Source organism: Geotrypetes seraphini, chromosome 5 (assembly GCF_902459505.1).
Source record: "Geotrypetes seraphini chromosome 5, aGeoSer1.1, whole genome shotgun sequence".
In the NCBI taxonomy this organism is placed as follows: Eukaryota; Metazoa; Chordata; class Amphibia; order Gymnophiona; family Dermophiidae; genus Geotrypetes; species Geotrypetes seraphini.
The window spans coordinates 103,393,127-103,420,624 of record NC_047088.1 but is presented as its reverse complement, the minus strand read 5'-3'; the positions used below and the strand labels follow the sequence as shown (position 1 = coordinate 103,420,624).

The following is a 27,498-nucleotide window of genomic DNA, read 5'->3' as shown; positions in this document are numbered from 1 at the left end:
CCCCGGTTGCTCACCAGGATCCACTTTGCTCTTCGCTTCTGAGGTGACTGCGGCAGCAGTGACTGTTCCAACGGTCGCCATGGCGCGTGCGTTCCACCCTACCGCTCCAAGAGGCCACAGAGAAAGAAAGAGATGGCGCGCGAGCTTCAGGGAGCTAATATGCGCATGCCGAGCCTAGTAGAGAGGACTGCGCAAGCGCTGTAGCGGGCGGGGACAAAGCTCGGGCTGTTTTCTGCCTATAGAACTATCTGCTGAGGGCGGTAGCAGAAGACTCCAGTGGCGCCAAAGAAATTACCTCCCCCTCCCCCCCCCAAAAAAAAATGGCCTGCGCGTGTCCTTCAAAAAAACAAAACGGAGGCCCTGACTACTATCATAGAGAGGATTTGACTTGTTTTTGGTCATCAACATGGCAGATATCGCAACACCATATAAAGTTTCTTAAAGAAACAGAAATAAATGAATTAGATTTGATCACGTGCCTACGGCTGATGCTCCAGCGGCCATTTTATGACACAAAAAGCATACATCGGATAACAATAGCCATGAAATTTACACAATACTTCAATAACTATTAGAATAAAATTAGGGAGAGTTAGTCAGAGTTAAAGAATTGTGCTGATCGCTGCCACACGAAACAACTTTGATTTTTATCTCGGGTTTTTAAGTCTAGGGCTGTGATAACCGCAAGTTGCCTCACGCTATTGAGAGCTTTAGAGCGACGCATGCGTGTATTTGTACTAGACTTTAAAAGGGAAAAGACTGCTTCTAATTTCAGTATTCTTGGTATACTGTTAGAGAACACCTGGAGTTTTGTCACACTAGAGTTATACCCTGATATTGCCTTTCTTTACAATGTTTAAAAACAGGTCAGGTCTAAACCAGCCTGCGGCGTCTATTCTTAGTACAATAGCTTGCAACAATAAGAAACAATAGCGGTTGCCGTTTTCAAATGCAAAACAGGGCAGGCCCTGGCACTAGGCAGATTAAACACTTAAGGCAGCAGAATTAAGAGGATGACAAGAGGACTTACTCCTGCTCCCTGCCTTTTCTTGGGCTAGCCCCTGCTGATCCCTGCCTCTTGGGCCAGCCCGACGCTTACAGTGCTGTGCAGGCCAGATCTTGTAAGCACTGGAGGAGGGAACATACGATAGCGGAAGGTTTGACTGTGTGTGTGGTGGCAGATACTCTTGAGCCAGCCTTGATGCAGGAGCTCCATCCTAGATATAACATGAGCTAGGGCAAGGATGGGGAGCCAAGGATATTTTCAAACTTCAGAAATTTTCTATCTGAACGGTTTACAATCTAATAAAGGATAAGAGAGATGGGCAGAAAAATGAAGGCCAATGGAAAAGGTAAAGCCAGGGTGAGAGGGGTGGAACTACACTGCCGCTAGGGAAGTGTGTGTGAAGAGGGGGGGGGGGGGGGGCACATATAAAGATCAAGTGATGCAGTCTTCCTGTGTCATTTCCAGAACACTCCATAATATATCATCTGCAATTACAAAGTGTGTTTTATTTTAAATTGCTGTAAGAATGAGGCAGATATAAGGTGTTGTGGGAGTTCCATAACTCAGGCTCTTAAGAAAATTGAGTAGCCAGTGTGTAGGGTCCAAAACAATTTCTCAGGGCACAGTTAGGACCCCGTTTACAAAGCTACAGTAGCAAGTCCCACACAGCAAATGCAATGAAGCTCATTCAGTTCCCATGGGCTACATCACATTTGCTGTGCTGGTACTCGCAACTACAGCTTTGGAAAAATGGCCCTTAACTAAAATTTCCAAAATATCCATAAAAGGTGACCCTGTAATCCACAATGTGAAAAAATACCCAAAATGGACTATGACTTTATACAAAGCCAAAAAGATATCAATTGCAAAATTTCAGGTCGTTACAAAAGTCATCCAGTTCAGGGCCAATTGTTACCCTTACAGAGGAAATGGTCCATCAACATATTGGAGCTGAAAGCTATTCATCTAACACTACAGATTTTGAGAGCGCCCTGGAAAGCAAAGCCGTCAGGATTTTCTCAGACAATGCCACAGCTGTGTCTTATGTCAACAGGAGTGCCCCATTGAGAAAGGAGGCCCAATCGTTTTGCTGGTAAGAAGTCCATCTTCAGGCTCTATCAGCAACATGTAGCAGGAGTGGATAATATGCAGGTTATCTCAGCTGGCGGACCCAGGGAAGTGGTCTTTGTCCTAGAAGGCCTTCAACAGTTGCTAGGGGCATCTAACGTTCGATCTGATGATATTGGCAGCCAACAAAAAGGTCTCGGTTCTTCAGCTGAAGATTTGAGCCCAGAAGCACTAGCATCGATACCCTAATACAACCTTGGCCAGAGAAAGATCTGTTGTATGTCTTTCCCCCATGGCTGGGCTATTCACAAAATATCCACCTGGAGTTGGTAATCCTGTTTTCTCCAGAATGGCCGCGTTGGCCATGGTACGCAAATCTGCTTCAGTTACAGAGGGACAAATGTCTCAAATTGCCACTTCTTTAGCGTCTCTCCAGATCAGTACAGTTCACTGATGGGTAATAGCTCACCATGACCAGCAGGTGGAGACTGAGCCAAAACCTTTTGGCTGTAATACAAGTAGCTGTGCTTCCCCCTAATATAACCAGTCTGTTCTCAATCTCCAAGCAGATGTGGTAAGCTGTTGCCCGTCTTCCCTTAGTTAGTGTAGGGCTGTTGGAAGTTGTTTAGTGGCCTTCTTGTCTCTGTTTGGTGTCAAACAGCTTGGGGGGACCCTTTTGGGGGTCTGTCTGACCTCGGGGGTGTCACATTCGATGGATCACAAGTTGAGTCCCTCTACCCATTTCCTCCACCTCCCCAAAACATTTTTATAGAAGTACTTCAGCTTTAAGCCTTGCCACAGATACCGGCAAGGCATATGGCTTAGAGAGCCAGTGGAGTCTGTTCTGACAGAAAAAAAAAATCCTGAGGCAGTGCCGGTCTGAAGGGAGCCTTCAATTGTCTGTAATTGATTTTTTCTGTTTTAAGTTTTTTATTCATTTTTCATATAACAACAAGTGTATCACATAAATTTATACAATTTCATTGAGTACACACTTGATATTCCTTCACGCATCACTGTAAATACAACGTATCATTATATAATCCTTTACTATAATATTGAAAAAGTATATACCGTATTTTCACTCATACCGCGCACCTGTGTAAAACGCGCACACGGATATAGCGCGCGGGAAACTGTAATTTATGTAAATAAATTTTTATATACCGCGCACACCCGTATACTGCACATGCCGCCCCGACTCTCCCGTCGCCGCCCGACTCTCCTTTCGCCCGCCCCGACTCTCCTTTCGCCCGCCCCGACTCTCCTCTCCCCCTTGAAGTCCTGTCCCCACCCTGAAAGCCTGATCCCCCCCCCCCTGACATCCGATTCACCCCCCCGCAGGACCACTCACACCCCCACCCCGAAGGACCACTCGCACGCACCCCCACCCCGAAGGACCGCTCGCACACACTCGCACCCCACCCGAAGGACCGCTCGCACCCCCCCATCATGTAGAAGCTCCTACCGTTGTCCTGCTGCTTCCTCTTGGCGGTCCCAGCCCTTCTGTGAGCCCTGCGTCTGCGCTGCTTCCTCTTCCGGCGGTCCCGCCCTTTCTCTGACGTCAGAGAAAGGGCGGGACCGCCGGAAGAGGAAGCAGCGCAGACGCAGGGCTCACAGAAGGGCCGGGACCACCAAGAGGAAGCAGCAGGACAACGGTAGGAGCTTCTAAATGATGGGGGGGGTTGGGAGGCTGTGGGGGTGCGAACGGTCCTTCGGGGTGCGGGTGGGAGTGCGTGCGAGCGGTCCTTCGGGGTGGGGGTGCGAGTGCGTGCGAGCGGTCCTTCGGGGTGGGGGTGCGAGCGGTCCTGCGGGGGGGGGGGTGAATCGGACGTCGGGGGGTGGGGAACTATGTAAAAAAAAGTTGTAAAACGCGCTCACACGTATAACGCGCATGGTTATGCACGGTTTGTAAAAATCGTGTATAACGCACACGTTATATGCGTGAAAATACGGTAATACTTAATAAGTATACCAACTATTACTCAAATTATAAACCCACCCCCCTCCCCTTCCTTTGAAAATTGCATACAATACAACAAGATATAATGATAAATTATTTATATTATGAGATGAATAAAATAAACCCACCCACATCCCCTCTTATCGAATATCTTATTATGGGAAAATTGTATCATTCATTGCAAAAGTCTGTTAATGGTCCCCAAATCTTCTTAAACTTATCAATATAACTTCTTTGTGTTGCAAATGTACGCTCCATTTTATATATATGGCATACTGAATTCCACCAGAAGTTATAATTTAATTGATTTTTTATTGTTAACCGGCACTTTTCTTTAGGTCGCTTATTGCACAATGAGCACTTTTAAAGGGAAAAAGTGCTCATTCTTTAGCACCTCTCCAGACCAGTACAGCTTCACTGATGGATAATACCTCACCATGACCAGCAGGTGGAGACTGAGACAAAAACCTTTGGTTGCAATACAAGTAGCTGTGCTTCCCCCTAATCTGACCAGTCTTCTATCAGTTTCAGCAGGTGGTAAGATTTTGCTGTCTTCCCTGGGTTAGTGCTGGAATTTGCATAGTGGCCTTCTTGTTCCTGTCTGGTGCTAGACAGAGTTTGGGGGGATCCTTTCGAGGTCCGTCTGACCTCGGGGGTGTCACACTCGACGGGTCACAAGTTAAGTCTCTTCCCCCCTTCCTCCACCTCCCCATATTTTTTCTAGAGGTGCCTCAGCTGTAAGCCTTGCCACCGATACAGGCAAGGCATATAGCTTAGAGAGCCAGTGGCGTCTGTTCTGGGGAAAAAAACAAAACCTAAGGCAGTGCCAGTCTGAAGGGAGCCTTCACTGTATTGTATTGCTGTTTTATTGCTAACCGTCACTTTTTCCCTTAGCTAGGTTGCATATTGCACAATGAGCACTTTTGAAGGGAAAAAGTGCTCATTGTGCTCCAGCTGTGAGGTCAGTTTGGGCGGCCAGTGCTCACGGTGTGCTGACCACCGCGAAAGGGAATCCTCGTCGGCTTCGGGTGCTGATGTCCAGGGATCCCCTTCGTAAGTGCCTCACGCCGGCAGCTGAAAGAGGGGAAACCCCGGGCTTCCCTCGCCGCCCACTCAGGAATTCCCTCAGCCGCTGACTACTATTTTCTCGCTCCCCGTTTCAGCGGGGTACCTGCGGCTCCGCGTGGGAATCAGCCACCGTGTCATTCTCTAGTAAGAACCTAATTTCTCCTTCTTAGACTTGAAAAGAGTATCAACAACCACAGGAGAATATCCTCTCTGCTCTAAGACTACGCGCTCAAGAACCATGCCATAAGAGCAAATGGACCCGGAACCTCCAAGGACACTGGACTCGGGAAGAGGAGGTCCGGATGGTTGCTCAGCCGAAGGCTGCAACTCCTACGCAGATGCACTAGATCTGCATACCAAGATCCATAAGGCCAATCTGAATACAGAACTACATGATCTGTCAAACGATCGGTCAAATATCGTCCAAGGAGGAAAGACATACAGGAGAATCTCCCGAGGCCACGGCTGCATCATAGCATTGATCCCCTTGCTTCCGGGCTCAGTCTGCGACTGATGAAGCGATCCATTTTATTGATTCTCGTCATGGTCAGGAAGTTGAAGCGGGCCCAACCCGATGCCGCTCCAGACAGGACTCATTCGCCTGGATCTAGAATCTGTCTGCTAAAGAAGTCTGTTTGAACATTGTCTACTCCCACCACATGTGCTGCCGTCAGTGCGAGGAGGTGATGTTCTGCCTAAAGTACAAGAAGATGGGCTTCCTGAGCTAGAGGAGTGCTCCCTGGCGATTGACATAGGCTACTGCAGTTGCATTGCCAGAGAAGAGCCTGACCATTTGATCATCCAGAGTGTTCTGCAATCTCATAAGAGCTAGCCAAATGGCTCGAAGCACCAACTGGTTGAGTGACTATTTTCGCTGAGAGGGCGTCCAACTCCCCTGAACAGGAGAACGATTGCAATGGGCTCCCCAGCCCCAAAGGCTGGTATCTGATATCACCATGATCCAGAAGGCAATGTGTAGCAGTCTGCCTCCACGGAGCAATTGCTGGAGAAGCTACCAGTCCATGCTTGCTCGGGCTTCCAGAGTCCAAGGTAGACAGGTTTGCAAGGCATCCCTGTGCAGATCCCATTAAGAAAGCAAAACATGGCAGATAAGAACGTATGAGCGCCTTCATCCAAAGAACCACAGATCCCAGAAATTGAAGATAATCCCATGCTGACCGAGCTGGCCGCTTTAGTAGGGGAGAAATCTGGGCACACAGTTTCTGCCAGCAGGCTTCTGGTACATAGATACGGCCTGCAGCCGAGTTAAAGAGAACTCCCAGATATTCCAGCGACTGAGTGAGCGTCAGATGGCTCCTCTTGAAGTTGACAGTCCAGCCCAGATCCTTCTTCACCTCAAGTAAGGGTGAACTTGGAGACCCATTTTTTTTGCAGGTAAGCCGCCACTACAACCATCACCTTGGTGAAGGTCTGGGGTGCTGTCGCCAGCCCAAAAGGCAAAGCCGAGAATTGGTAATGCTGTTCCAGAACATGAAACCGCAAAAGTTGCGGTGGGCGTGAATAAAGGAAATGTGCAAATATGCTTCCGTGAGATCCAGATAGACAAGAAACTTTCTTGGGTCACTGCTGCAGTGACTGACAGCATGGCCTCCATTCAAAAAGCGTTGAACCTTGAGAGCCGCATTCATGAGCTGAAGATCCAAAATAAGCCTCCAATCTTCTGAACCCTTCTTGGGCACGAGAGTATCTGCCTGAGCCCGAGCGTTTGGGCAACATCAGCTGTATAGCTTGAATATCCTGCCACCTCTTAATGGTGGCTTGAACCTTGAGCGCTTTGACTAGGCGATCTGTAGGAGAGTCCATGAACCAATTTGGCAGAGGTCAGGCAAATTCCAGCTTGTAGTCCGACCTAAGAAAGTCCAAGACCCACTTGTCAGACATAATGCGCATCTAGGCGGGAAAAAGACTGAGAATCAGCCCCCTATCTGAAAAGGAGCATCTCTCAGCAAGGCACCATTGTGCCTCTTCAGCAGTGGGCACAGAACTGGAGGTTGAAGGCTTGGAATGCCTATAGCCATTATACCATCATCGATAGCGCTGTGAAAATATCTGCAATGTTAACGTTACTTGCATACGGTCGGGATTGCTGTGAGCCACAAAATTAAACAACCAGAACCCCAGAAGGGTCTGGGTTGGCTAACAGGCAGAGACTTAGGGCGATGGTCCATCCCAGAATCCATTAGGTCGTCCAGACCTTTGCCAAACAACTGCTCCTGAAAGGTCAGTCTTGCCTCTAAATCTGAAATCACAACAAAAATCAAGCTGAAGGATGGCAGGTGGCAACCTATACCTTGGTCAGCCCATTTCATTTATTATTTTAATTTGAATTGGGATACAAACTCTACTTCTAAGCCTAAATTGACAAAACAAAAATTTTCAACAAGAAAAAGATTAGAAGCAACTGAATTTTGGAAACTTGTAGATTTAACTCCAATTGGTAATGTCAATGAATTTCCATCAGAATGGAAAATTACATCAAACTCCATCTTAAATGAAATTTCCCCCAAACATACCATAAAAAGACGCTTAAATGATGGAAACAAATGGTATGATGTTGAATTATTAGAAATGAAACGGAGAGTAAGGCAATTTGAAAAAATATGGTTAAATCTAAATTAATTGCAGATAAAGAAATATGGCGAAAGGAGGTAGGAAATTACAAATTAAAAATAAAATAGAAACAAAAGGCCAACTATTCAATTTAGGTTGGCACTACTAACATTAACACCAAAAAATTGTTTAACTTGGTCAATAAGGTGTTTGATACGACAAAAAATTTACAAGTATCTCAAATGCCATTACCGACTGCATTAGACTGTGTTAAAACTTCTAATCATACATTGTATAAATTGATCAAATTGAATACTGTAAAATTTACTACCCTTAAATGCTGCAAATAGAGCCTGAATTATGATTGTCAAAGATTTAAATTCATAAGTGATGGGTAAAATATTAAAGGTATGAAATTTATCAACTACATAATAATAATATAAAATATCATTATACTGTGTGAATTCATAATATGAATTTATTCCAAGTAATTATTCCCTTATGAATTTAAATCTTTAACAATTTTAAATCTTTGACAATTTATACAATCTATGATTAGAAGTTTTAACACAGTCTAATGGATGTTTATGATGTACAATTAAACTATATTTCTATAAATGATACTTTTGTATTATGTAGAGCAGTGTTCTTCAACCTTTTTACACCTATGGACCGGTAGAAATAAAAGAATGATTTTGTGGACCGGCAGTTGAAAAACACTGGGCTAAGTCGTGGGCCAGACCCCGCCCATCTCTACCCAATCTCCACCCCAGACCCCGCCCCCATAATAATTATAACACTGTTTTTTCCATTCATTTTTCATAGATACACACAATATAATCTTATTAACAACACATAATGGTTAACCACAAAATTAAACTACACAAAACACACTGACAGCAGATGTAAATTCTCAATACTGACATAATTCAATCACTAAATTCAAAAATAAAATTATTCTCCCCCTACCTTTGTTATCTCCCTCCCTCTGTGCTATGCCTTACCTTCTGGCCTGCTCCCGCATGGCCATTTTATGCCGCCCTGGATGTTATCTTCAGGCCAGCTCCCTCTTCCTCACTGATGCAGTGCACAAAGCTGCGGGCAGCGGCTCCTTGCACGTCCTGTACCTCATCTGGAAGCCTTCCCTCTGACGTTGCAACGTCATTGAGAAGGCTTCCGGTTCAGGCGCAGGATGCACATAGGAGCCGCTGCCCTTGGCTTTGTGCACTGAATCAGTGCAGAAGAGGGAGCTGGCTCAAAGATAACGCCGCATTGAGCGCACCATGGGCCGGCAGTTGAAGAACACTGTTTTGGGCCTGATACACGTGCCGGCCCTGTGGACCAGCAGAAAATTTTTGTGGACCGGTGGTTGAAGAACACTGATGTAGAGCGCCTCCATGAACCCTTGAGAAAGCCTTATGCGCAAAACGGGTCCCGTCGGGGCATGCTAGAGACACTGCATTAAAACGATAAGTAAAATTAATTATTTTGTCTACTAGTCTTTATTTCTGGATGAAATAATACAGAAGTGATTTGACAAGTTACATCACATTAGGAGGCAATGAGAAGAGCCTTATCCTACATTTGCTGGATGTATGGACTTTGATGAACCTGATATCTTCATTGCTATCCTGCTGGGGAATCCACAAAGTGAGGATACTAGTTGCTGTGGTTGTTTCAATTTAAGCCTCACCTTTTTATTTTCTATATTGTTTAGTGTAGAAATCTGTCTCCCTGCCCCCCCCCCTCCCCAACACACACACACTTCCTATTGGGTCTGTGAACAACAGCGTGTCTGAGAGTTATCAGAAGTGCTCCACACTATTTCTAGTAATTCTACTGCTGGGCTTTCAAGCCCCTGTGATCATTGTATTTTTACCTTGTGAATATATTTACACATTACCAGCCAATGTGTAACTGATTTTTCCAACCTCTTCTGCCTGTATGAAGGGCTGTACACAGAACAGACCATGTCTGCAGGAGTAGAAACTCTTATTCCAGTACATCTCAACTGTAAGACTAGCTTTTCCTTAACCTGTGTTTGACTACTTTAAAGAATAATTGGATCAAGACTTTGGATCGTCACTGGTAATGTAATACTGGTTCTAGCTGCCTGTCAAGACACTTTAAGCTTATATGTTGAGGAAAGAGACAGCACAGTTACTTTCTTATAACAGGTGTTATCCGAGGACAGCAAATAGTTATTCTCACATATGGGTGGTCTCTGATGGAGCCCCGGCGTGGATGTTAAAAAAGTATAATATATCTTTAAGAGCCTCGAGCGTGTCTTTAGTGCCTATGTGTCAGCTCCTTATATCTCCCTGTAGTGTGGAAAAGCCCCATTTCAGTTCCAAACCAAGAAGAGGAGGTGGGAGGGTTGTGAGAATAACTTCCTGCTGTCTTTGGATAACACCTGTTACCAAAAAGTAACTGTGCTTTATCCAAGAACAAGAAGGCAGGGTTATTCTCACTAGAGAATGACACATGGACAGATTTTTTTTCCCCGTCCCTGCGGGAACTCATTTTCCTGTCCTGTCCCAGCAAATTCTTTTCCTGTCCCTGCCCCATTCCTCCAAGCTCTGTCCTCATCTGCACAAGCATCAAACACTTTAAAATCATAAGTGTTTGAGGCTTGTGCAGTTAAGGCAGAGCTTATAGAAATGGGGCAGGGACAGGGTCAGTGACAAAACTCGTGGGGAAAGGACAGGGAAATTGTGTTCCTGCGGGGAAAGGGACAAATTTGTTCTCGTGTTATTCTCTAATTCTCACATATGGGACTCCCTAGCTGCCAGGATCATGGCTCTGAAAAGAGGGTGTCCGCCACCCATCATGAGCCTGGTGAGAACAAGCAGGATGGGGGGGGCCTCAGCTTCAAGAGGTGATTAAATGCTGTAGAACAACTTGGCCTAAGTAGTTATCTTGGTTGGAATGTGCCTCAACGCAGTAATGAATAGTGAAGGTGTGAACAGAGGAACAGGTGGCTGCCCTACAATATCCTCAATGGGAATCGAGTGGAGATAAGCTACAGTAGTAGCCACAGCTCGAACTTTGTGTGCCATGATGCAACCATCGAGGGGCAGACCCGCCTTAGTATAGCAGAAACAGATACAGTCAGTAAGCCTTGTAGAGATGGTCCTTTTGTAAATGAAGACTCCCAATCTACTGGGATTAAAGGACAGGAACAGCTAAGTGGAGGTCCTGTGAGACTTAGTATGAGTCAAGTAGTAGATAAGAGTTTGCTTGCATTCCAAGGTATGGAGTCCAGCCTCATCGGGATGAGAGTGTGGCTTTGGGCAGAAAACAGGAAGAACAATGGAGATGAAAATCTGAGACCACCTTTGTGAGGAATCTAGGATGAGTGCGAAGACCCACTTTGTCATAGTAGAATGTCATTTAAGGATAAGACACGAGGGCTCATAGTTCACACACTCGATGTGCAGATGTGAGAGCTATGAGGAAGTAGAGAATGACACGATGGCCAAAACGGGAAGAGAAAAAAAGTAGTTGCCGCAGGTACGGGGGACAAGGCCATTCTCCTCTGACGCAACCGGAAACAGGAAGTTGCATCAGAGAAGTTGTTTCAGGCAGCCGCAAGTGACTTAATGAAAGGCTCAGGCAGCTGGGAGACAAAAAAATGAAAATCACCTCGAAGGTGAGGAGAAAGGAGGGAGGGAAATGCCCAGATGGCAGCAATCGGGAAGGAGGGGGCTCCTGAACCGCGAAGGATGCTGAAGGGAAGTGGAAAGAAAGGGGGGGGGGAGAGGGAACACGCTGCGTGGAAATGGGTAGGCCTTTGCAAAGGGCCTCAAGAAGGGCATCAAGGAAGGGCTATCAACTTTAGCCGGTCTCTTAACTTCTACAACTAGCTAATTAACCAATTGACTTCAGTCTTTCTTCAACTTTCTTCCAAGTCTTTCAACTTTCTACTTTCTACCTAACCAACAAGCAACTAAATCTTTCACACTTAACAGGCGGACCATACCAATCACTCTATCCCCAAACCATTTTAACAGGCAGACCACACTATCCTCTAACATTTAATCAGACTGACCTCACTAGCACACTAACAAGCAGGCAACCTTAACTGACAATTAACTAACTACTCTATCTCCCAGACCAAGAACTAACTAGCTACCTCTATCCCTCCAACCTCAGCACTTTCTGACAACACCTAACAGCCCCCATCCTAACAAATATTTTAAAAAAACAACAAAAAAAACCAAACCAACTTTTGTAAATGGCAGGTAGAACTAGAAGCAGCAAGACTTCTATCAAGACAGGCAGTCCAGTCACCGAAAGTACCCAGGGGATAGCTAAGGTCTTCGTACAGATGGAAGGGAAGCCAGGACGGAGGGCAGAGGTCTCTGTACAGACCGAGGCCATCCCCTCAAAGATGTCTACAGTCTACACACAGATGGAAGGAATGGATCAGCCAGATGAAAGCCTTTTGCTAGAGCTGAGGAGCCTGAGAGAGGAGGTTCAGCGCTTAAGATGTATCCGAGACGACGAGACCTTCATCGATGGAGTCATCCAGGAGCTGTCTCAGATCGCCAAACAGGAACCTGACAAGACCATCCTAGAGACACCCAAAGCATCCAAACCTGCAAACTTGAGACCAACCTTCGGAATACAGGAAGTGGCTGGGGACACTGATTCCTGGCAGCTGGTGACTTCATCCACAGGAAAACGCAGAAGACCTTATTCTGTCTCTTTCTCTCACATACAGGACAGCTCTACATTGATACCACAAATCACCCTGAGGAACAGATACCAGCTGCTACAGGAAGGTCCTGACAACGAGGAACAGGAAGTTGTTCAGCAGACGGTTCCAGTTCCGGAGTCAACAGATCGGCCCACCCCTAAGAAGCGCAGAGTGGTGGTCATCGGGGATTCGCTGCTGAGGGGCACTGAGGGTCCAATTTGTAGATCAAACCTGCAATCAAGAGAGGTCTACTGTTTGCCAGGGGCCAGGATCCGGGATGTAACTGCTTGCCTGGACAGACTCATCAAGCCCCGTGACCACTTCCCCATGATTCTCATCCATGTCGGAACCAACGACACCGCCAGGAGCACCCCGGAGAGCATACCTGAAGACTTCAGAGCCCTGGGTGAGAAGCTGAGGAGGATAGATGCGCAGGTGGTCTTCTCGATCCTCCCAGTAAGGGGCAAGGGCAGTGCCAGGGAGGATTGCATCCAGAGGGCAAATGACTGGCTGCAGGGATAGTGCAAGGATATGAACTTTGGGTTCTTGCACCAAGGAGAGGCATTGCAAGGACTACAGGGACCAGACGGGTTACATCTGACCAGAAGAGGGAAGAACGTCCTTGGACACCGTCTAGCCCGCCTACTACACAGGGCTTTAAACTAGGTAAGTTGGGGGAGGGTACGGGCACAAACAACCTACCTGGTGAGCTAAGCTGCCAATACTTTTTTGCGACTAAGGTAAGTAAACACCGATCTGGGTCAGGGGAGAGTATACACACTTTCGAGTCTGGGGTTGGCTCACATTATAATTCTGGGTCACATTGTAATTCTGGGTCTAAGGGGAGTTCACATTGTAATTCTGGGTCTAAGGGGAGTACACATTGTAATTCTGGGTCTAGGGGGAGTACATATTGTAATTCTGGGTCCAGCGAGAGAACACACATTGCAAATTGTACTAAAGGAGTTCAAGTAGCCCAAGCGGGTACACACATTTCTGAGTCTGGTATAGGAACACACTGTAGTTCTGGGTTTGGGGAGTCCGGGATAGGTGCACGTTGTAACTCTGGGTCTAGGGAAAGTACAAAACATGCGAATAATGCTAAAGGTGTCCAAGTAGCTCAAGCGGGAACATCCCCACTGAGACGTAACAAACATACAACATGGAGGGCTATGTACGTAAACGCCCACAGTCTGGGAAACAAGATCCTGGAATTAGAAACAGAAATGAGGAATGCCGACCTGGATGTGGTGGTGATATCTGAGACCTGGCTCATGGACTCCCATGGGTGGGACATGGTCATACCGGGTTACAACTTGCTTCGCCGGGACAGAGAGGGCAAAATGGGAGGAAGTGTAGCATTATATACTAAAGATGACATTAAGGTCACCAGAATCACAGATGTACACTACACTGGGGAATCCCTTTGGGTAAAAACGGGATGACCTAGATATGGAATTAATCAGAGATATAGAGAATATCACCTTGTGTGGGGATACAGTATTGTTAGGTGACTTCAACATGCCTGATGTGGATTGGGACACACTTTCCTCTGCTTCCGGGAGCAAGACTCAGGCAACTGGTGTTGGAACCAACAAGGTGTCAGGCAATACTGGACCTGATACTTACCAATGAAGAAAGTGTCACAGAGGTCTCGGAGGGCGACACATTGGCCTCCAGTGACCACAACATGGTATGGTTCAATCTCAGGAAAGGTTTCACTAAATCTACCACACTGACCAAGGTCTTCAAATTCAAGGACACAAACTTCAAAGAAATGGGAGACTTCGTTCACCAGGTGCTACAAAGCCAAGCAGAAACCGATAACGTGGAAGAAATGTGGTCGACTTTGAAAGCCACCATACAAGAAGCAACAAACCGCTATGTTAAATCAGTAAGTAAACGGCGAAGGAACAATAAGCCACAGTGGTTCTCTGCGGAGATTTCGGACCTCATCAAGGAGAAGAAAAAAGCATTCATCTCTTACAAACAATCAGGGAAACAGGACTTTAGGGAAGTCTAACTGGCCAAGTCAAAAGCCGTCAAAACAGTTAGGGAGGCCAAATTTCACATGGAGGAGTCTCTAGCGAAGAACATCCAGAAAGGAGATAAATCCTTCTTCAGGTATATCAGAGACAGAAATAAGAACTCAGGCGGGATAGTACGTCTTAGGAAACTAGACGGAGACTATGTAGAAGCGGACTCGGAAAAAGCCCAACTGTTAAATGAATACTTCTGCTCAGTCTTCACCCGCGAGGCGCCAGGACTCGGCCCTCAGCTACAGACAAGGGTTGACGCAGATGACCTGTTTAGTAATTTCGAGTTTACACCCAGCGGTGTCTACTGCGAGCTGTAAAAGCTTAAGGTTAACAAGGCAATGGGGCCTGACAACCTACACCCCAGGGTGCTCAGGGAGTTGTGTGATGTCTTGGCGGAACCGCTATCCGCGCTCTTCAATCTCTCCCTTAGTACGGGTAACGTCCCGTTGGACTGGAAAACGGCTAACGAAATTCCACTCCACAAGAAAGGCTCCAAGATGGAGACAGCAAGCTACAGACCGGTGAGTCTCACATCAATAGTGTGCAAACTAATGGAAACTCTAATCAAACGCCAATTGGATACGATCCTGAATGAGGAGAATCTACGGGATCCCCGTCAACATGGATTTACTAAGGGGAGATCCTGCCAATCCAACCTGATCAGTTTCTTTGACTGGGTGACGAGGAAGCTGGATGTTGAGGAGTCCCTGGACATCAGTATACCTGGACTTCAGTAAAGCATTCGATAGCGTACCACACCGCAGGTTGCTGAGCAAGATGAGTTCTATAGGATTGGGCGACACATTGATGAAATGGGTTGGGAACTGGCTTGGAGGTAAGCTTCAGAGGGTAGTGGTGAATGGCACCCCCTCCAAAATGACGGAGGTAATCAGTGGAGTGCCGCAGGGCTTGGTCCTGAGCCCGATCCTATTCAACATCTTTATAAGAGACTTGGGAGAAGGGCTACGAGGTAAAATAACATTATTCGCCGATGACGCCAAACTAAGCAATGTAGTGGGCAAAAGCACAATGGACATAAATTCAATGCCCGACAACATGATGCACGACCTACTTCTACTGGAGCGCTGGTCTAGGTCCTGGCAACTCAGCTTCAATGCCAAAAAATGCAAAGTCATGCACCTGGGCAGCCAAAATCCATGCAAGACTTACACCCTTAATGGCGAGATCCTAACAAGAACTGAAGCAGACCGAGACTTAGGGGTGATCGTCAGTGAGAACATGAAGACTGCCAATCAAGTGGAGCAAGCTTCATCCAAGGCAAGGCAAATCATAGGTTGCATACACAGGAGTTTCGTCAGCCGTAAGCCTGAAGTCATTATGCCGTTGTATAGATCCATGGTGAGGCCCCACCTGGAATACTGTGTGCAATTCTGGAGGCCGCATTACCGTAAGGATGTGCTGAGACTGGAGTCGGTCCAGAGAATGGCCACCCGGATGGTCTCGGGACTCAAGGATCTCCCGTACGAGGAACAGCTGGATAAGTGGCAGCTGTACTCACTCGAGGAACGCAGAGAGAGGGGTGACATGATCGAGACATTCAAGTATCTCACGGGCCGCATCGAGGTGGAAGAAGATATCTTCTTTTTCAAAGGTCCCGCAGCAACAAGGGGGCATCCATGGAAAATCAGGGGCGGGAAACTGCACGAGGACACCAGGAAATTCTTTTTCACTGAAAGGGTGTTTGATCGCTGGAATAGTCTTCCACTTCAGGTTATTGAGGCCAGCAGCGTGCCTGATTTTAAGGCCAAATGGGATAGACACGTGGGATCTATTCACAGAGATAGGTAGGGGAGGGTCATTGGGGTGGGCAGACTAGATGGGCCGTGGCCCTTATCTGCCGTCTATTTCTATGTTTCTATGGAGAGAGAAAGGGAAAAACACTGGAAAGAAGTGGAGAGAGAGGGGAAGGGAGGAACAGATGCTGCATGTTAGTGGGTAGGAGAGAGGGGAGAAGACGCTGTAGGTTTGTGGGTAGGAGAGAGAGGGGAAAAGACTCTGAAGAAGATGGGTGCCAGACCAATAGGGTGTAGGGGTGGAGGGAATGGAAGGGAAAGGCAAAGTAATAGAGCAGATGCCATATGGAAGAGGCAGAGAGAAGGCAGACAGTGGATGGAAAGAATAGAATGACGCGAAGATGAGGAAAGCAGAAACCAGACAACAAAGGTAGAAAAAAAATTTCTATTCATTAGCAAACTTATCATACAAATGGGTTATATCTCATCATGACCAGCAGGTGGAGACTGAGACAAAACTTTGGAATAGTATATAATAGCTTACTCTTCCTAATTACCTCAGTCTTTTCTCAGTCTCAATAGCAGGAATGAGTAAGTTGTACCCATCTTCCTAGGTAGGAAGATTGGAATTTGTATAGGGCTCCTAGTCCCCTTCTTGTGCAGGGCTGAACTTGAGTGGTCCCTGTTTGGGGGTCCATTCAACCTCGGGGGTGTCACACCCATCGGTTCTCGTTCTGGGTCCCTCCCTCCCTTTCCTCCACCTCCCCAACATTTTTTTAGATGAGCCTCAGCAGTAAGCTTTGCCCCCCATTTCAGGTAAGGCATACTGCTTAGAGAGCCTGTGGAGTCTGTTTAGCTTATGTGAATCATTAGGGGGGCACCAAGAGCACTCTGGTGGCGCAGAAGGCAAATCTGATCATGGTCTGGGCAGAGTCTCATCTTCTAGATATCTTGGCTTCCCACATAGCAGGAGTGGAGAATGTTCAGGTGGACTTTCTAAGTCATCACGTGCTAGATCCCGGAGAGTGGTGCCTCAGTCAAGTGGCTTTTCAGTTGATAGTGCAAGCTTGGAGTCAGCCCCTCATGGACCTAATGGCCATGAGTGGCAACGCCAAAACACCCTGCTTCTTCAGTCGTCACAGAGACGGTCAGGCTGAGGGTCTGGATGCTCTGGTTCAACCATGGCCATTGGAGGATTTGTTGTATGTGTTCCCTCTGTTGGCCATTAGTGGGCAAAGTTCTCTGCATTGTTCGTCATTCGGCCCTTTTGTTTCTGCTGGCCCCAGACTGGCCCAGTCATCCTGGTGAGGCATCTGGTGGCGGATCCTCTGCCTCTACCTCTCTCGCCCGACCTGCTGACTTAGGGTCCCATACCAATGTTCGATCCGGGTACCTTTTGTCTTACGGCTTGGCTCTTGAAAGGGAATGCCTAGGTAAAAAGGGGTATTCAGATAAAGTCATCTCAACCCTGTTGGGGTCCCGGAGACTTTCCACTTCTCGGTCTTATGTGCGAGTTTGGCGTATCTATGAGGAGTGGTGTGCTGCATGTGAAGTGGTCTCTTTTCGCACTTCTCTGCCTCACATCTTGGAGTTCTTGCAGGATGGCCTGGATAGAGGCCTTGCTTGATCTTCTCTCCGGGTTCAGCTTGCGGCCTTGCAGCCTTTCGTGGGTTGTTACGAGGTCAGCGTTTAACTGCCATTCCCGATGTTCACTTCTTGTGAGCGGCCAAATTGCTCAAACCTCCCGTGCGACCGTCTGTTCCATCTTGGGATCTTAATTTGGTCTTGTCTGTGCTGGTGCGCCCTCTTTTTGAGAGTGAGAAACTGGGGCTCTTTTCCCTGGAGAAGCGGAGGCTTAGAGGGGACATGATAGTAACTTACACGATCATGAAGGGCATAGAGAAAGTGGAGAGGGACAGATTCTTCAAACTTTTGAAAACTACAAGAATGAGAGGGCATTTGGAAAAGTTGAGAGGGGACAGATTCAGAACCAATACTAGGAAGTTCTTCTTCACCCAAAGGGTGGTGGACACCTGGAATGCGCTTCCAGAGGGTATGATAAGACAGAGTACGGTATTGGAGTTCAAGAGGGGATTGGATGATTTCCTGAAGGAAAAGGGGATAGAAGGGTATAGATAGAGAATTACTATACAGGTCCTGGACTTGATGGGCCACCGCGTGAGCGGACTGCTGGGCAAGATGGGCCCCTGGTCTGACCCAGCAGAGGCACTGCTTATGTTCTTATGTATAGTTTTATATAACCAGGAAATACACCCTTTAGCAACAGGACTCCCCAATCCCTTTTCAAATTCAGATTTCCTTAAAACTTATTTTCCTATCCCCTTACATGTCATAATATAGTTTTTCACCTGTAAGTAGGGGAAAAAAATCTCCTGCTTCCAAGTGATATTGATCCTGAAGGTCTGCGAATACTTTAACCTCTCCTTCCTCCAACAATTGGCTAAAACATCTCAGTCCTTTTAGCTCCCACTTTTTAAAAATTCCCCCCCTCCCTTCCTGGTGTAAAATCTTGCACATATAATATAGGAGAATAATGAATACTTTTTTCTTTCCCTAAAAATTTTTTCCTCACACTTTTCCATATTCCCATAGTGCATCTACTAAAAGGATTACTTAAATTCATTATTTATCTCTCCATACCCATGGTAAATATTTCAAATCTGTAATGCCCTCTGTTCCATCTAACATTCCCTGTTCTACTCTTACCCATAATTTAGGCGGGTTCGAATGCCATTCAACTATCGCTCTCAATTGAGCTGCTCTATAATAATTCTCTAAAGAAGGTATACCTAATCCTCCTTCCGCCTTAGAGTTAAACATTGCATATCTTCCATCCCTCGGACTATTTCCTCCCCAAATAAATTTCATTATCATGCAATTTTGGAATTTCTATCGGTAATAGGAATAAATACAAAAATCTGGGAAGGATCATCATCTTAAACACTTCCATACATCCTAACCATGAAATAAACATCTTATTCCACTTTTTTTAATCCCTCTGGTTATCCATTACCAATGGTGTTTAATTCTGCTGGAACAAGAGTGTCGAATCTGCACTCATAATTCATAACTAGCGAAAAGGTCCCTTTACCCATATCAAAGGCACTGATCTCTGTAGTTCCTTAACCTTTTCTATAGATACTGATATATTCATCACTTCTGTCTTAGATAAATTAGCCTTAAATCCTGACAGTTGGCCATATTCACCCATAGCATCTTTTAGGACATTCAAAGACATCTCTGAGGCCTCAACAATAGCCACAATGTTATCAGCAAACAGAGATAGTTTTTGTTCTTCACCAGCCACCTTCATGCCTTTAATCTGTTGAGATTGTCTGATTTTCTGTGCCAAGGACTCAATAGTCAACACAAAAATCAAGGGGGACAGCAGGCCCCCTGCCTTATCCCTCTCTAAAGTTCAAATGTAGGGGAATAAAGCTCATTTATTTTAACACATGCTAATGGACTATTATATAGTGTGAATATCCAATCTACGTATCTTTTTCCAAATCCCATATATCCTAGAACTGCTTCCATAAATTTCCATTCAATGCGGTCGAATGCTTTCTCAGCATCGACCGAGACTGCCACCCATTCTGTTCCTTCCTTTTTAGCCCTCCAAACCAGATCTAACACTTTCCTTATCCCATCAGCTGCCTGTCTCCCACTGATAAAACCTACTTGATATGGGTGTATAAGTGTTGGCATATTCGGTGACAATCTATCTGCAAGGACTCCTATGCACTTTCCAACAGCATTCTTATCTTTTAGTTTGTTACTCTTGTTCGGATATTGTTACTGTTTATGATTAGTTTTTCTTCGTTCTGTTTGGCTATTCGGCAGACTGAGGTAATTAGGGAGAGTAAGCTATTATGTAATATTCGAAAGTTTTGTATCAGTCTCCACCTGCTGGTCATGATGAAATATAACCCATCTGTAAGATAAGCCTATACCGGTCTGGAGAGTCTAAAAGAAAGAAAATTAGCAGGTAAGAACCTAATTTCTCCTTTCTTTTCCTTGCTTTAGGATAAAGTAGTATATTAGTTGTGTTGATAAACATGTGTAAATGACAATTGTACAGAATATTGTTTCTTTTTATACTTTAATAAAATAAGTTCAGTATAAAATTATTCGAGACTTGTGCGGATGGGATCAGATGGTTTGTGGGGATGGGGACTGAGCTCACGGGGACGGGACGGGGTGAGCTCATGGGGTTGGGACGGGATGAGCTCACGGGGATGGGGCTGAGAAGAGGACAGATTTTTTTCCCATGTCATTCTCTATAAGGAAGCTCACTATCCATGTAAGGTACTTGAGTGATGAAGACGAGTGGCTCAAAAGGAAGCTTCATCAAGGCAGAGAGAACCACATTAAGGACCCAAGGCACAGCTGGAGGCTTGATTGGTGGTCTGGTATGAAGCAAACCCTTCATGAATTTGGATACCAGCGTTGGAGAATGGTTTTCTATCTAACGGCAGATAGTAGGTGCTGATCGCGCTAAAAGTGGACTCTGATGAAGGGGTTTGCAGGCCAGAGTCAGGCAGGTGCAAGAGATAGTCAAGTACTGTTTGCAGAGAACAAGAGAGCACCACTGTGTGAAGTGAGCCCACTTGAAGCAATAGGAGCATTCCGTAGATGACTTCCTAGAGGCTTCCAGGATGGCTGATACTGGGGCAAAAATGTTTCGGCATGCAGCAGTTGGGAGAGAGGAACCACACAGTGAACAGCAAGGAGTGAAGGCTGGGATGGAGGAGGAAGGCCTTGTTCTGTGTTAGAAGCTTTGGAAATACTGGAAGGGTGATTGGTTCTCTCATCGTAAGTTGCAGAAGGAGAGGGAACCACAGTTGATGTGGCCACCTGGGTGCTATGAGTATCATGGTGGCTCGCTCCTGGTGAAGCTTGAGTAGAGTTTTCCCTATGAGCGGGAAATGAGGGATGGCATACAGGAAGTGGTGACTCTAATCAAGGAAAAAGGCATCGGACTCCAGATAGTTGGGGGGTGTAGAGTCTAGATTAGAAGAACAGAAATTTATGGTTATTGGGGGAAGCAAAAAGAAGAAAAAGAGGAAGAAATTAATAAGAACATATGCCTGGCCTCTGTTTTGCCAGAATTGGAAGAAACTGAGGCTCTTCCACATCGTGAGGAAATATAAGGAGCCAACGCACAGGTTCTTAAAGGTTTATTACACTTTTTTCAACATCTGTGCCGGAGCTCTATCAGAGATGTCACCCAAATGTGAGAATAACCCTGCCTGCTTGTCCTTGGCTAAAATGTTCTTCCACTGACCTGGTGTCTCTAATCCTATTCTCACTGTATCTACCACAGACATAGTCGGCAGAGCTGTCAAGTTAACCAGGACAGAAACTTTTTGGCCAATTCTGGTTTTGAACATAAACCCCAAAGCAGCGTGGGATTTACAGTCCCCTAATCCTACTGTAGCATGAAATGATTTTATAATTCTGCTTGGCGTTAAAATATGTAGCCTGATATAGTTAATGTTACTGAAGTTATGAATTTTGAATTTGAATTATTGCCTGACCCAATAGATAATTTGTTCTGAGGGACTTAAAATGAAAATGATATGGTTTTACAATTCTGCTTGGAATTAAAGAATATTCATTTGATGGATTTAAAAGTGAATTTCTGATGTGGTCTTTGAACCAACACAGCCATTTCTTCAGAAAGGTGTTAAATGCCCCATTCAATAGAGCACAAAAGAAAGGACTGAGCCATCACCTTCAGAAAGTGTTAAGTACACCTATTCAGATAAGACAAAAGACATGGGCCAGGATTCACTAAACCTCCAATCTGTGCACGAACCATTTCCTATTGCATGCCGGCCAACTGATTCAGTAAAGGCCTGCATACAAATGGGGACGATCGTTAATACGCTCCCCCTACCAATGGCCAGAGTGATCCCCGCTCATGCGCACACCCTGACAGTAGTGACAGGAGAAGCAGCCTCCTGTCACTGCTGTCAGGGCTCAGCCCAGCCCATAAAGCAAAAAAAAGAAAAGAAACAGATTTTTTTTTACCTTTGTTGTCTGGTCTCTGCTTTCCTCATTCAGTTCCTTCCATCCACTGTCTGCCTTCTCTCTGCCTCTTCTATATACTCTATTACTGTGCCTCCCCTTTTCATCTCTCCCTCCACCCCACCCCCCACCCCCGGTCTTGCACTCACCTTCTTCCCTCTGCTCATCCCATAGTCTGGCATCTCTGTCTTCTTAATTTCCACCTTTCCTTCCCTCTCTAAGGTGGTTTTTAGCATCTTTCTGCTCCTTTCCTCCCCTCAGATCTGGTATCTGTCTCTTAATGCCAGCATATGCCTTTTTTTTCTTTATCCCCTCCTTCCATCTAGTTCCCTTCAGTGTTTGTTCCACTCTCTACTACCCACTTTCCTTCAGCATCTTCTCCCCTCTCTCTCTTCCCCATTTTCCTTCAGCGTCTTCTCCCCACTGTCTTCTCCGTTTCACTTCATCGTCTTCTCCCCACTCTCTCTTCCCCATTTCCCTTCAGTGCCTGTTTGTCTCCACCACCACCACCCTCTCTCCACCCCCTTTCAGCACACCTTTCACACGGTCCAGCAACTCGTCCCTCACGCTCGCCACGGTTCGAGCATCTCCCTCCCTTGTGACATCAGGGCACTGTGGAGGAGGAGTCAAGAAGGTGGAGGGCAAGGTCAGTTCCATGCTGCTCTAGGCGGTAAGAGCTGTTCTCAGGGAGTTGTAAATGCAGGGTCCCCCTCTCCCCCCCACCCGTAGCAACAAAACTCTTTATCACTCTTGCATACACAGTAATGAGACTCAAAATTTTACCATTACCGCATCCCCATCCCCGTTTCATTCTGTGCTCTTCAGTTTTAAATATTGATCTTTTCCTCTGTGTTATAGCTTCCTAATGTCCCTCCAAGAATCAGGTTACTGCAACAAGGGGTCACACATCTCCCTCCCTCCCTTTCCCTTGCCTTTGTGGCGATTTTTAATTTTCTTTCTACAAGCAGCCGGAGCCTTGAAGTTGCGTGCGGCTGCTGGAAACTTTTCCTCTGACACAACTTCCTGTTTCCGGTTGCGTCAGAGGAGAACTTTCTGGCAACCACACCGACTTCAAGGCTCTGGCTGCTTATAGAAAGAAAATTAAAAATCTCCACAAAGGTAAAGGGAAGAAAGGGAGGAAGATGCCCGGATGGATGGCTGCGATCGGATGGTGATCATTAGGAAGGAGGGAGGGGACTGCTGGACCACGCAAACGGTGACCGCGGAGACAAGGCCATTCACCATGCCACGGGGTGGTGAATGGCCTTGTCCCCATACCTGCAATGACCACTTTTTTCCCACCGTTTTGGCGGGTTACCCGCAGCTAGCCGTGGCTAACAGCCACCGTGTCATTCTCTAATGCAGGCCATAGTATGGGAGATAACTGTGTTGGGTCCGCTGGAAAACAGTGATCATAACACGATCAAATTTGAGCTGATAACTGGAGTGATGTTGCTAAAGAAATCTACTGTAGTGGCAATTAATTTTTGCAAAAGCAACTATGATAACATCTGAACCAATGATGGATACAATTACCTGAGAGGGGTCTTGGGCGTCTGAACCAATCAGGGCCTTAGCTCCTCCCAGTGCATTACACGGTTCACTGGGGAGGGGAAGGCCCATCATTTTCTAAGTGAGAGCCTCAGAGCTGGAGGGACTGTGCATCCGTCCAGCTCCCGTCTACCAAAAAGGAAAATGATTAAAAAGCTAAAAGGGTCTGTGGCAAAGGTCAGAAATGTATACCAAGGCCCTGATTCTCCAAAGTGCATCCCGATTTTAGGCGTCCTACAGCTGTCTAATCAGCCAATCGGGATGCACGTTTTTTTTAAAAAAATGCTCCCCAGGCAAGCCTGAAGGCGCCTCCGGTAGCCTAGGGAGACCCGCAAGATGCCTAAGCTCGTCTAAGGGCCTTAGGCGGGCCTTAGGCTGAACCTAGGCGGCCCTACGCGTCTCCCTAGTAGAGGAGAAGCTTAAAATGTAGGCCAGCAAAATGCTGGCCTACATTGTAAGTAGACGCGGCCGCTATACTTATCGTGGCAAGGGATCTCTCTGCCGCTATAAGTATAGCAGGCCGCGGCCCCCTGACCAGGAGGGTGCCCAAACCCTCTGCCCGAAGACGCACCCCCCCCCCCGACATTACCGATCTCCCCCCCGACAATATCGATAGCTGGCAGGAGGGTGCCCAATCCCTCCTGCCCGAAGACGCCCCCCCCCCGACCGCCCCCCCCTGACATTACCGATCTCCCCCCCGACAATATCGATAGCTGGCAGGAGGGTGCCCAATCCCTCTGCCCGAAGACGCACCCCCCCGACACTACCGACCGCCCCCCCCCCCGACAATATCGATAGCTGGCAGGAGGGTGCCCAATCCCTCCTGCCCGAAGACGCACCCCCCCGGCGCTAACAACCCCCAAACCACTCCACCAAACCTGTTCTTAGAAGGGTCTTGCACGTCTTGAGCCGGCAGGCACGCCTCATCGAAATGAAGCGGGCCCGCCCCTTCCCGGCCCATCCCGCCGAAGCCTAAGGCCTGATTGGTCCAGGCTTCTAGAGCCTGGGCCAATCAGGCCTTAGGCTTCGGCGGGATGGGCCGGGAAGGGGCGGGCCCGCTTCATTTCGACGAGGCGTGCCTGCCGGCTCAAGACGTGCAAGACCCTTCTAAGAACAGGTTTGGTGGAGTGGGGGTTAGCGCCGGGGGGGGGGTGCGTCTTCGGGCAGGAGGGATTGGGCACCCTCCTGCCAGCTATCGATATTGTCGGGGGGGGAGATCGGTAATGTCGGGGGGGCAGTCGGTAGTGGGGGGGTGCGTCTTCGGGCAGGAGGGATTGGGCACCCTTCTGCCAGCTATCGATATTGTCGGGGGGGATCGGTAATGTCGGGGGGGCAGTCGGTAGTGGGGGGGTGCGTCTTCGGGCAGGAGGGATTGGGCACCCTCCTGCCAGCTATCGATATTGTCGGGGGGGAGATCGGTAATGTCGGGGGGGGGTCGGTAGTGTCGGGGGGATGCGTCTTCGGGCAGGAGGGATTGGGCACCCTCCTGCCAGCTATCGATATTGTCGGGGGGGGGGCGGTCGGTAATGTCGGGGGGGCAGTCGGTAGTGGGGGGGTGCGTCTTCGGGCAGGAGGGATTGGGCACCCTCCTGCCAGCTATCGATATTGTCGGGGGGGATCGGTAATGTCGGGGGGGCGGTCGGTAGTGGGGGGGGTGCGTCTTCGGGCAGAGGGTTTGGGCACCCTCCTGGTCAGGGGGCCGCAGCCCGCTATACTTATAGCGGCAGAGAGATCCCTTGCCGCGATAAGTGTAGCAGGCCGTGTCTAATCTAACCCGTTTCTCTAACCCGCGTCTGTAACATGGACGCCGGTTACAGAATCGGGGTTTAGTTTAGGCCGATTCTGAATAGGATGCCTCTCCCGGGCGTCCTATTCAGAATCAGGGCCTAGGTGTCTTGCGGGCCTTGCCTTCAATATAGGCGGCCTGCCTGGGGAGCATTTTTTTTTTTTAAACGTGCATCCCGATTGGCTGATTAGACAGCTGTAGGACGCTTACAGCTGCCTAAAATCGGGACGCACTTTTAGAGAATCAGGCCCCAAGTGTGGATGTTGTTTAAAAATAATATTGTGGAAGCCCAGACCAGTTGTATTCCACGTATTAAAAAAGCGGAAAGAAAAGAAAACGAGAGCTGGCGTGATTAAAAGGGGAAGTGAAAGAGGCTATTACAGCCAATAAAACATCCATTAAATAATTGAAAAAGGATCCCGGTGAAGAAAATAAGAAGAGACATAAGCACTGGCAAAGCACTGATAAAGAAAGCTAAAGAAGAATATGAAGAACAACTTGCCAAAGAGGCAAAAACTCATAGTAACAATTTTTTTTAGATACAGTATATCAAAAGCAGAAAACCTGTGAGGGAATTCGTGGGAACATAAGAATTGCTGCTGCTGGGTCAGACCAGTGGTCCATCGTGCCCAGTAGTCCACTCACGCGGTGGCCCTTAGGTCAAAGACCAGTGCCCTGAGATTAGCCTTACCTGCAAACATTCTGGTACAGCAGGAACTTGTCTAACTTTGTCTTGAATCCCTGGAGGGTGTTTTCCCCTATAACAGCCTCCGGAAGAGCGTTCCAGTTTTCTACCACTCTCTGGGTGAAGAACTTCCTTACGTTTGTATGGAATCTATCCCCTTTTAACTTTAGAGAATGCCTTCTCGTTCTCTCTACCTTAGAGAGGGTGAACAACCTGTCTTTATCTACTAAGTCTATTCCCTTCATTATCTTGGATGATCAAGAAGTAAAATGTGCGCTCAGGGAGGATAAGGCCATAGCAGAGACTGAATGATTTCTTTGCGTCGGTCTTTATGGATGAAGATGTAAGAAATCCACACATTCCAATCTGTGCCGTTACTTCCTTTTCCTCAATACCGATGTGTTTCACCAAACAATGCTTCATCAGGAGGAAGACAAATAAATAAGCTAAAAATAAAAAAATGATAAAAAAGTATATGAATTAATTTTGATTATAGTATAATGAAGTTTTTGCTATAATTTAATAAAATTAACATTATATAATTTAATAGCAAGAAGATTTGGGTAACTGTTTGACACGAAGATTCATAGACTTTTTATCATTTTTTATTTTCAGCTTACTTATTTGTCTTTCTCCTGATGAAGCATTGTTTGGTGAAACACGATCGGTGTTGAGGAAGAGGAAGTAACGGTGCAGATTGGAATGTGTGGATTATTATGGTGGATTTGATTTTTCACTTCAATACAGTTTTTCTTTATTTTTGGAGGGACTTAGTGTCACAGGAGCACCTGAACTGTTTGATTTCAAACCAGCAACAATGATTACAGAGGGGGTTCTTTAACCTTTGTCTTCAACCTTATGCACCTGAATCCTGATATTGATGTTTATCAATCGAAGCTAAGTACTTATTTTTTTATTAGCTGTTATTTCAATATACCAACATATAATATATCAATATCAAATCTTTCAAGCAATAATTAATTAGGTAGGCAGGTAGGAGGGTGCAATGATGGAAAGATATAATATCATTGTTATACAACACTGCTGTGTTTGAATGATATCACAAACTGAGCACTCATTTAACAATAATATATGGTTTATTATTTTTTGAATTTTTAACTTGGTTAATAATTGTTTGAATTTTTTTTTATTTTTGCTAGTTTTAAACATCCATAATCTGCTGTTGAGACAGACATGGGAGAAGCCACTACTTGTCCTGGATTTGTGGTATGGAATGCTACTACTATTTGC

At 46.6% G+C, this 27,498-nt stretch overlaps 2 protein-coding genes across 5 annotated transcripts in view; one reads left to right on the top strand and one right to left on the bottom strand.

The window, feature by feature from the left end:
- TRIM69 (tripartite motif containing 69) overlaps positions 1 to 1,135 on the bottom strand; it is a 72,470-nt gene extending 71,335 nt beyond the window's left edge. Inside the window, exon 1 of one of the 4 annotated variants that reach the window (XM_033944675.1) lies at positions 1,031 to 1,135. Coding sequence is in view for 2 of the 4 variants with exons in the window: in XM_033944673.1 (XP_033800564.1) it covers positions 15 to 81 (67 nt within the window). In the remaining 2 variants the exon portion in view is untranslated. Of the gene's footprint in view, positions 1 to 14; positions 192 to 1,030 lie in introns of those variants that run through there. The other 3 variants (XM_033944677.1, XM_033944673.1, XM_033944674.1) reach the window with 3 other exon arrangements.
- Positions 1,055 to 27,498, top strand: part of KAT8 (lysine acetyltransferase 8) — a 69,109-nt gene continuing 42,665 nt past the window's right edge. The window contains exon 1 of the mRNA XM_033944680.1: positions 1,055 to 1,352. Within this exon, the coding sequence (XP_033800571.1) occupies positions 1,322 to 1,352 (31 nt within the window). The 5' untranslated portion in view covers positions 1,055 to 1,321. The remainder of the gene's footprint in view (positions 1,353 to 27,498) is intronic.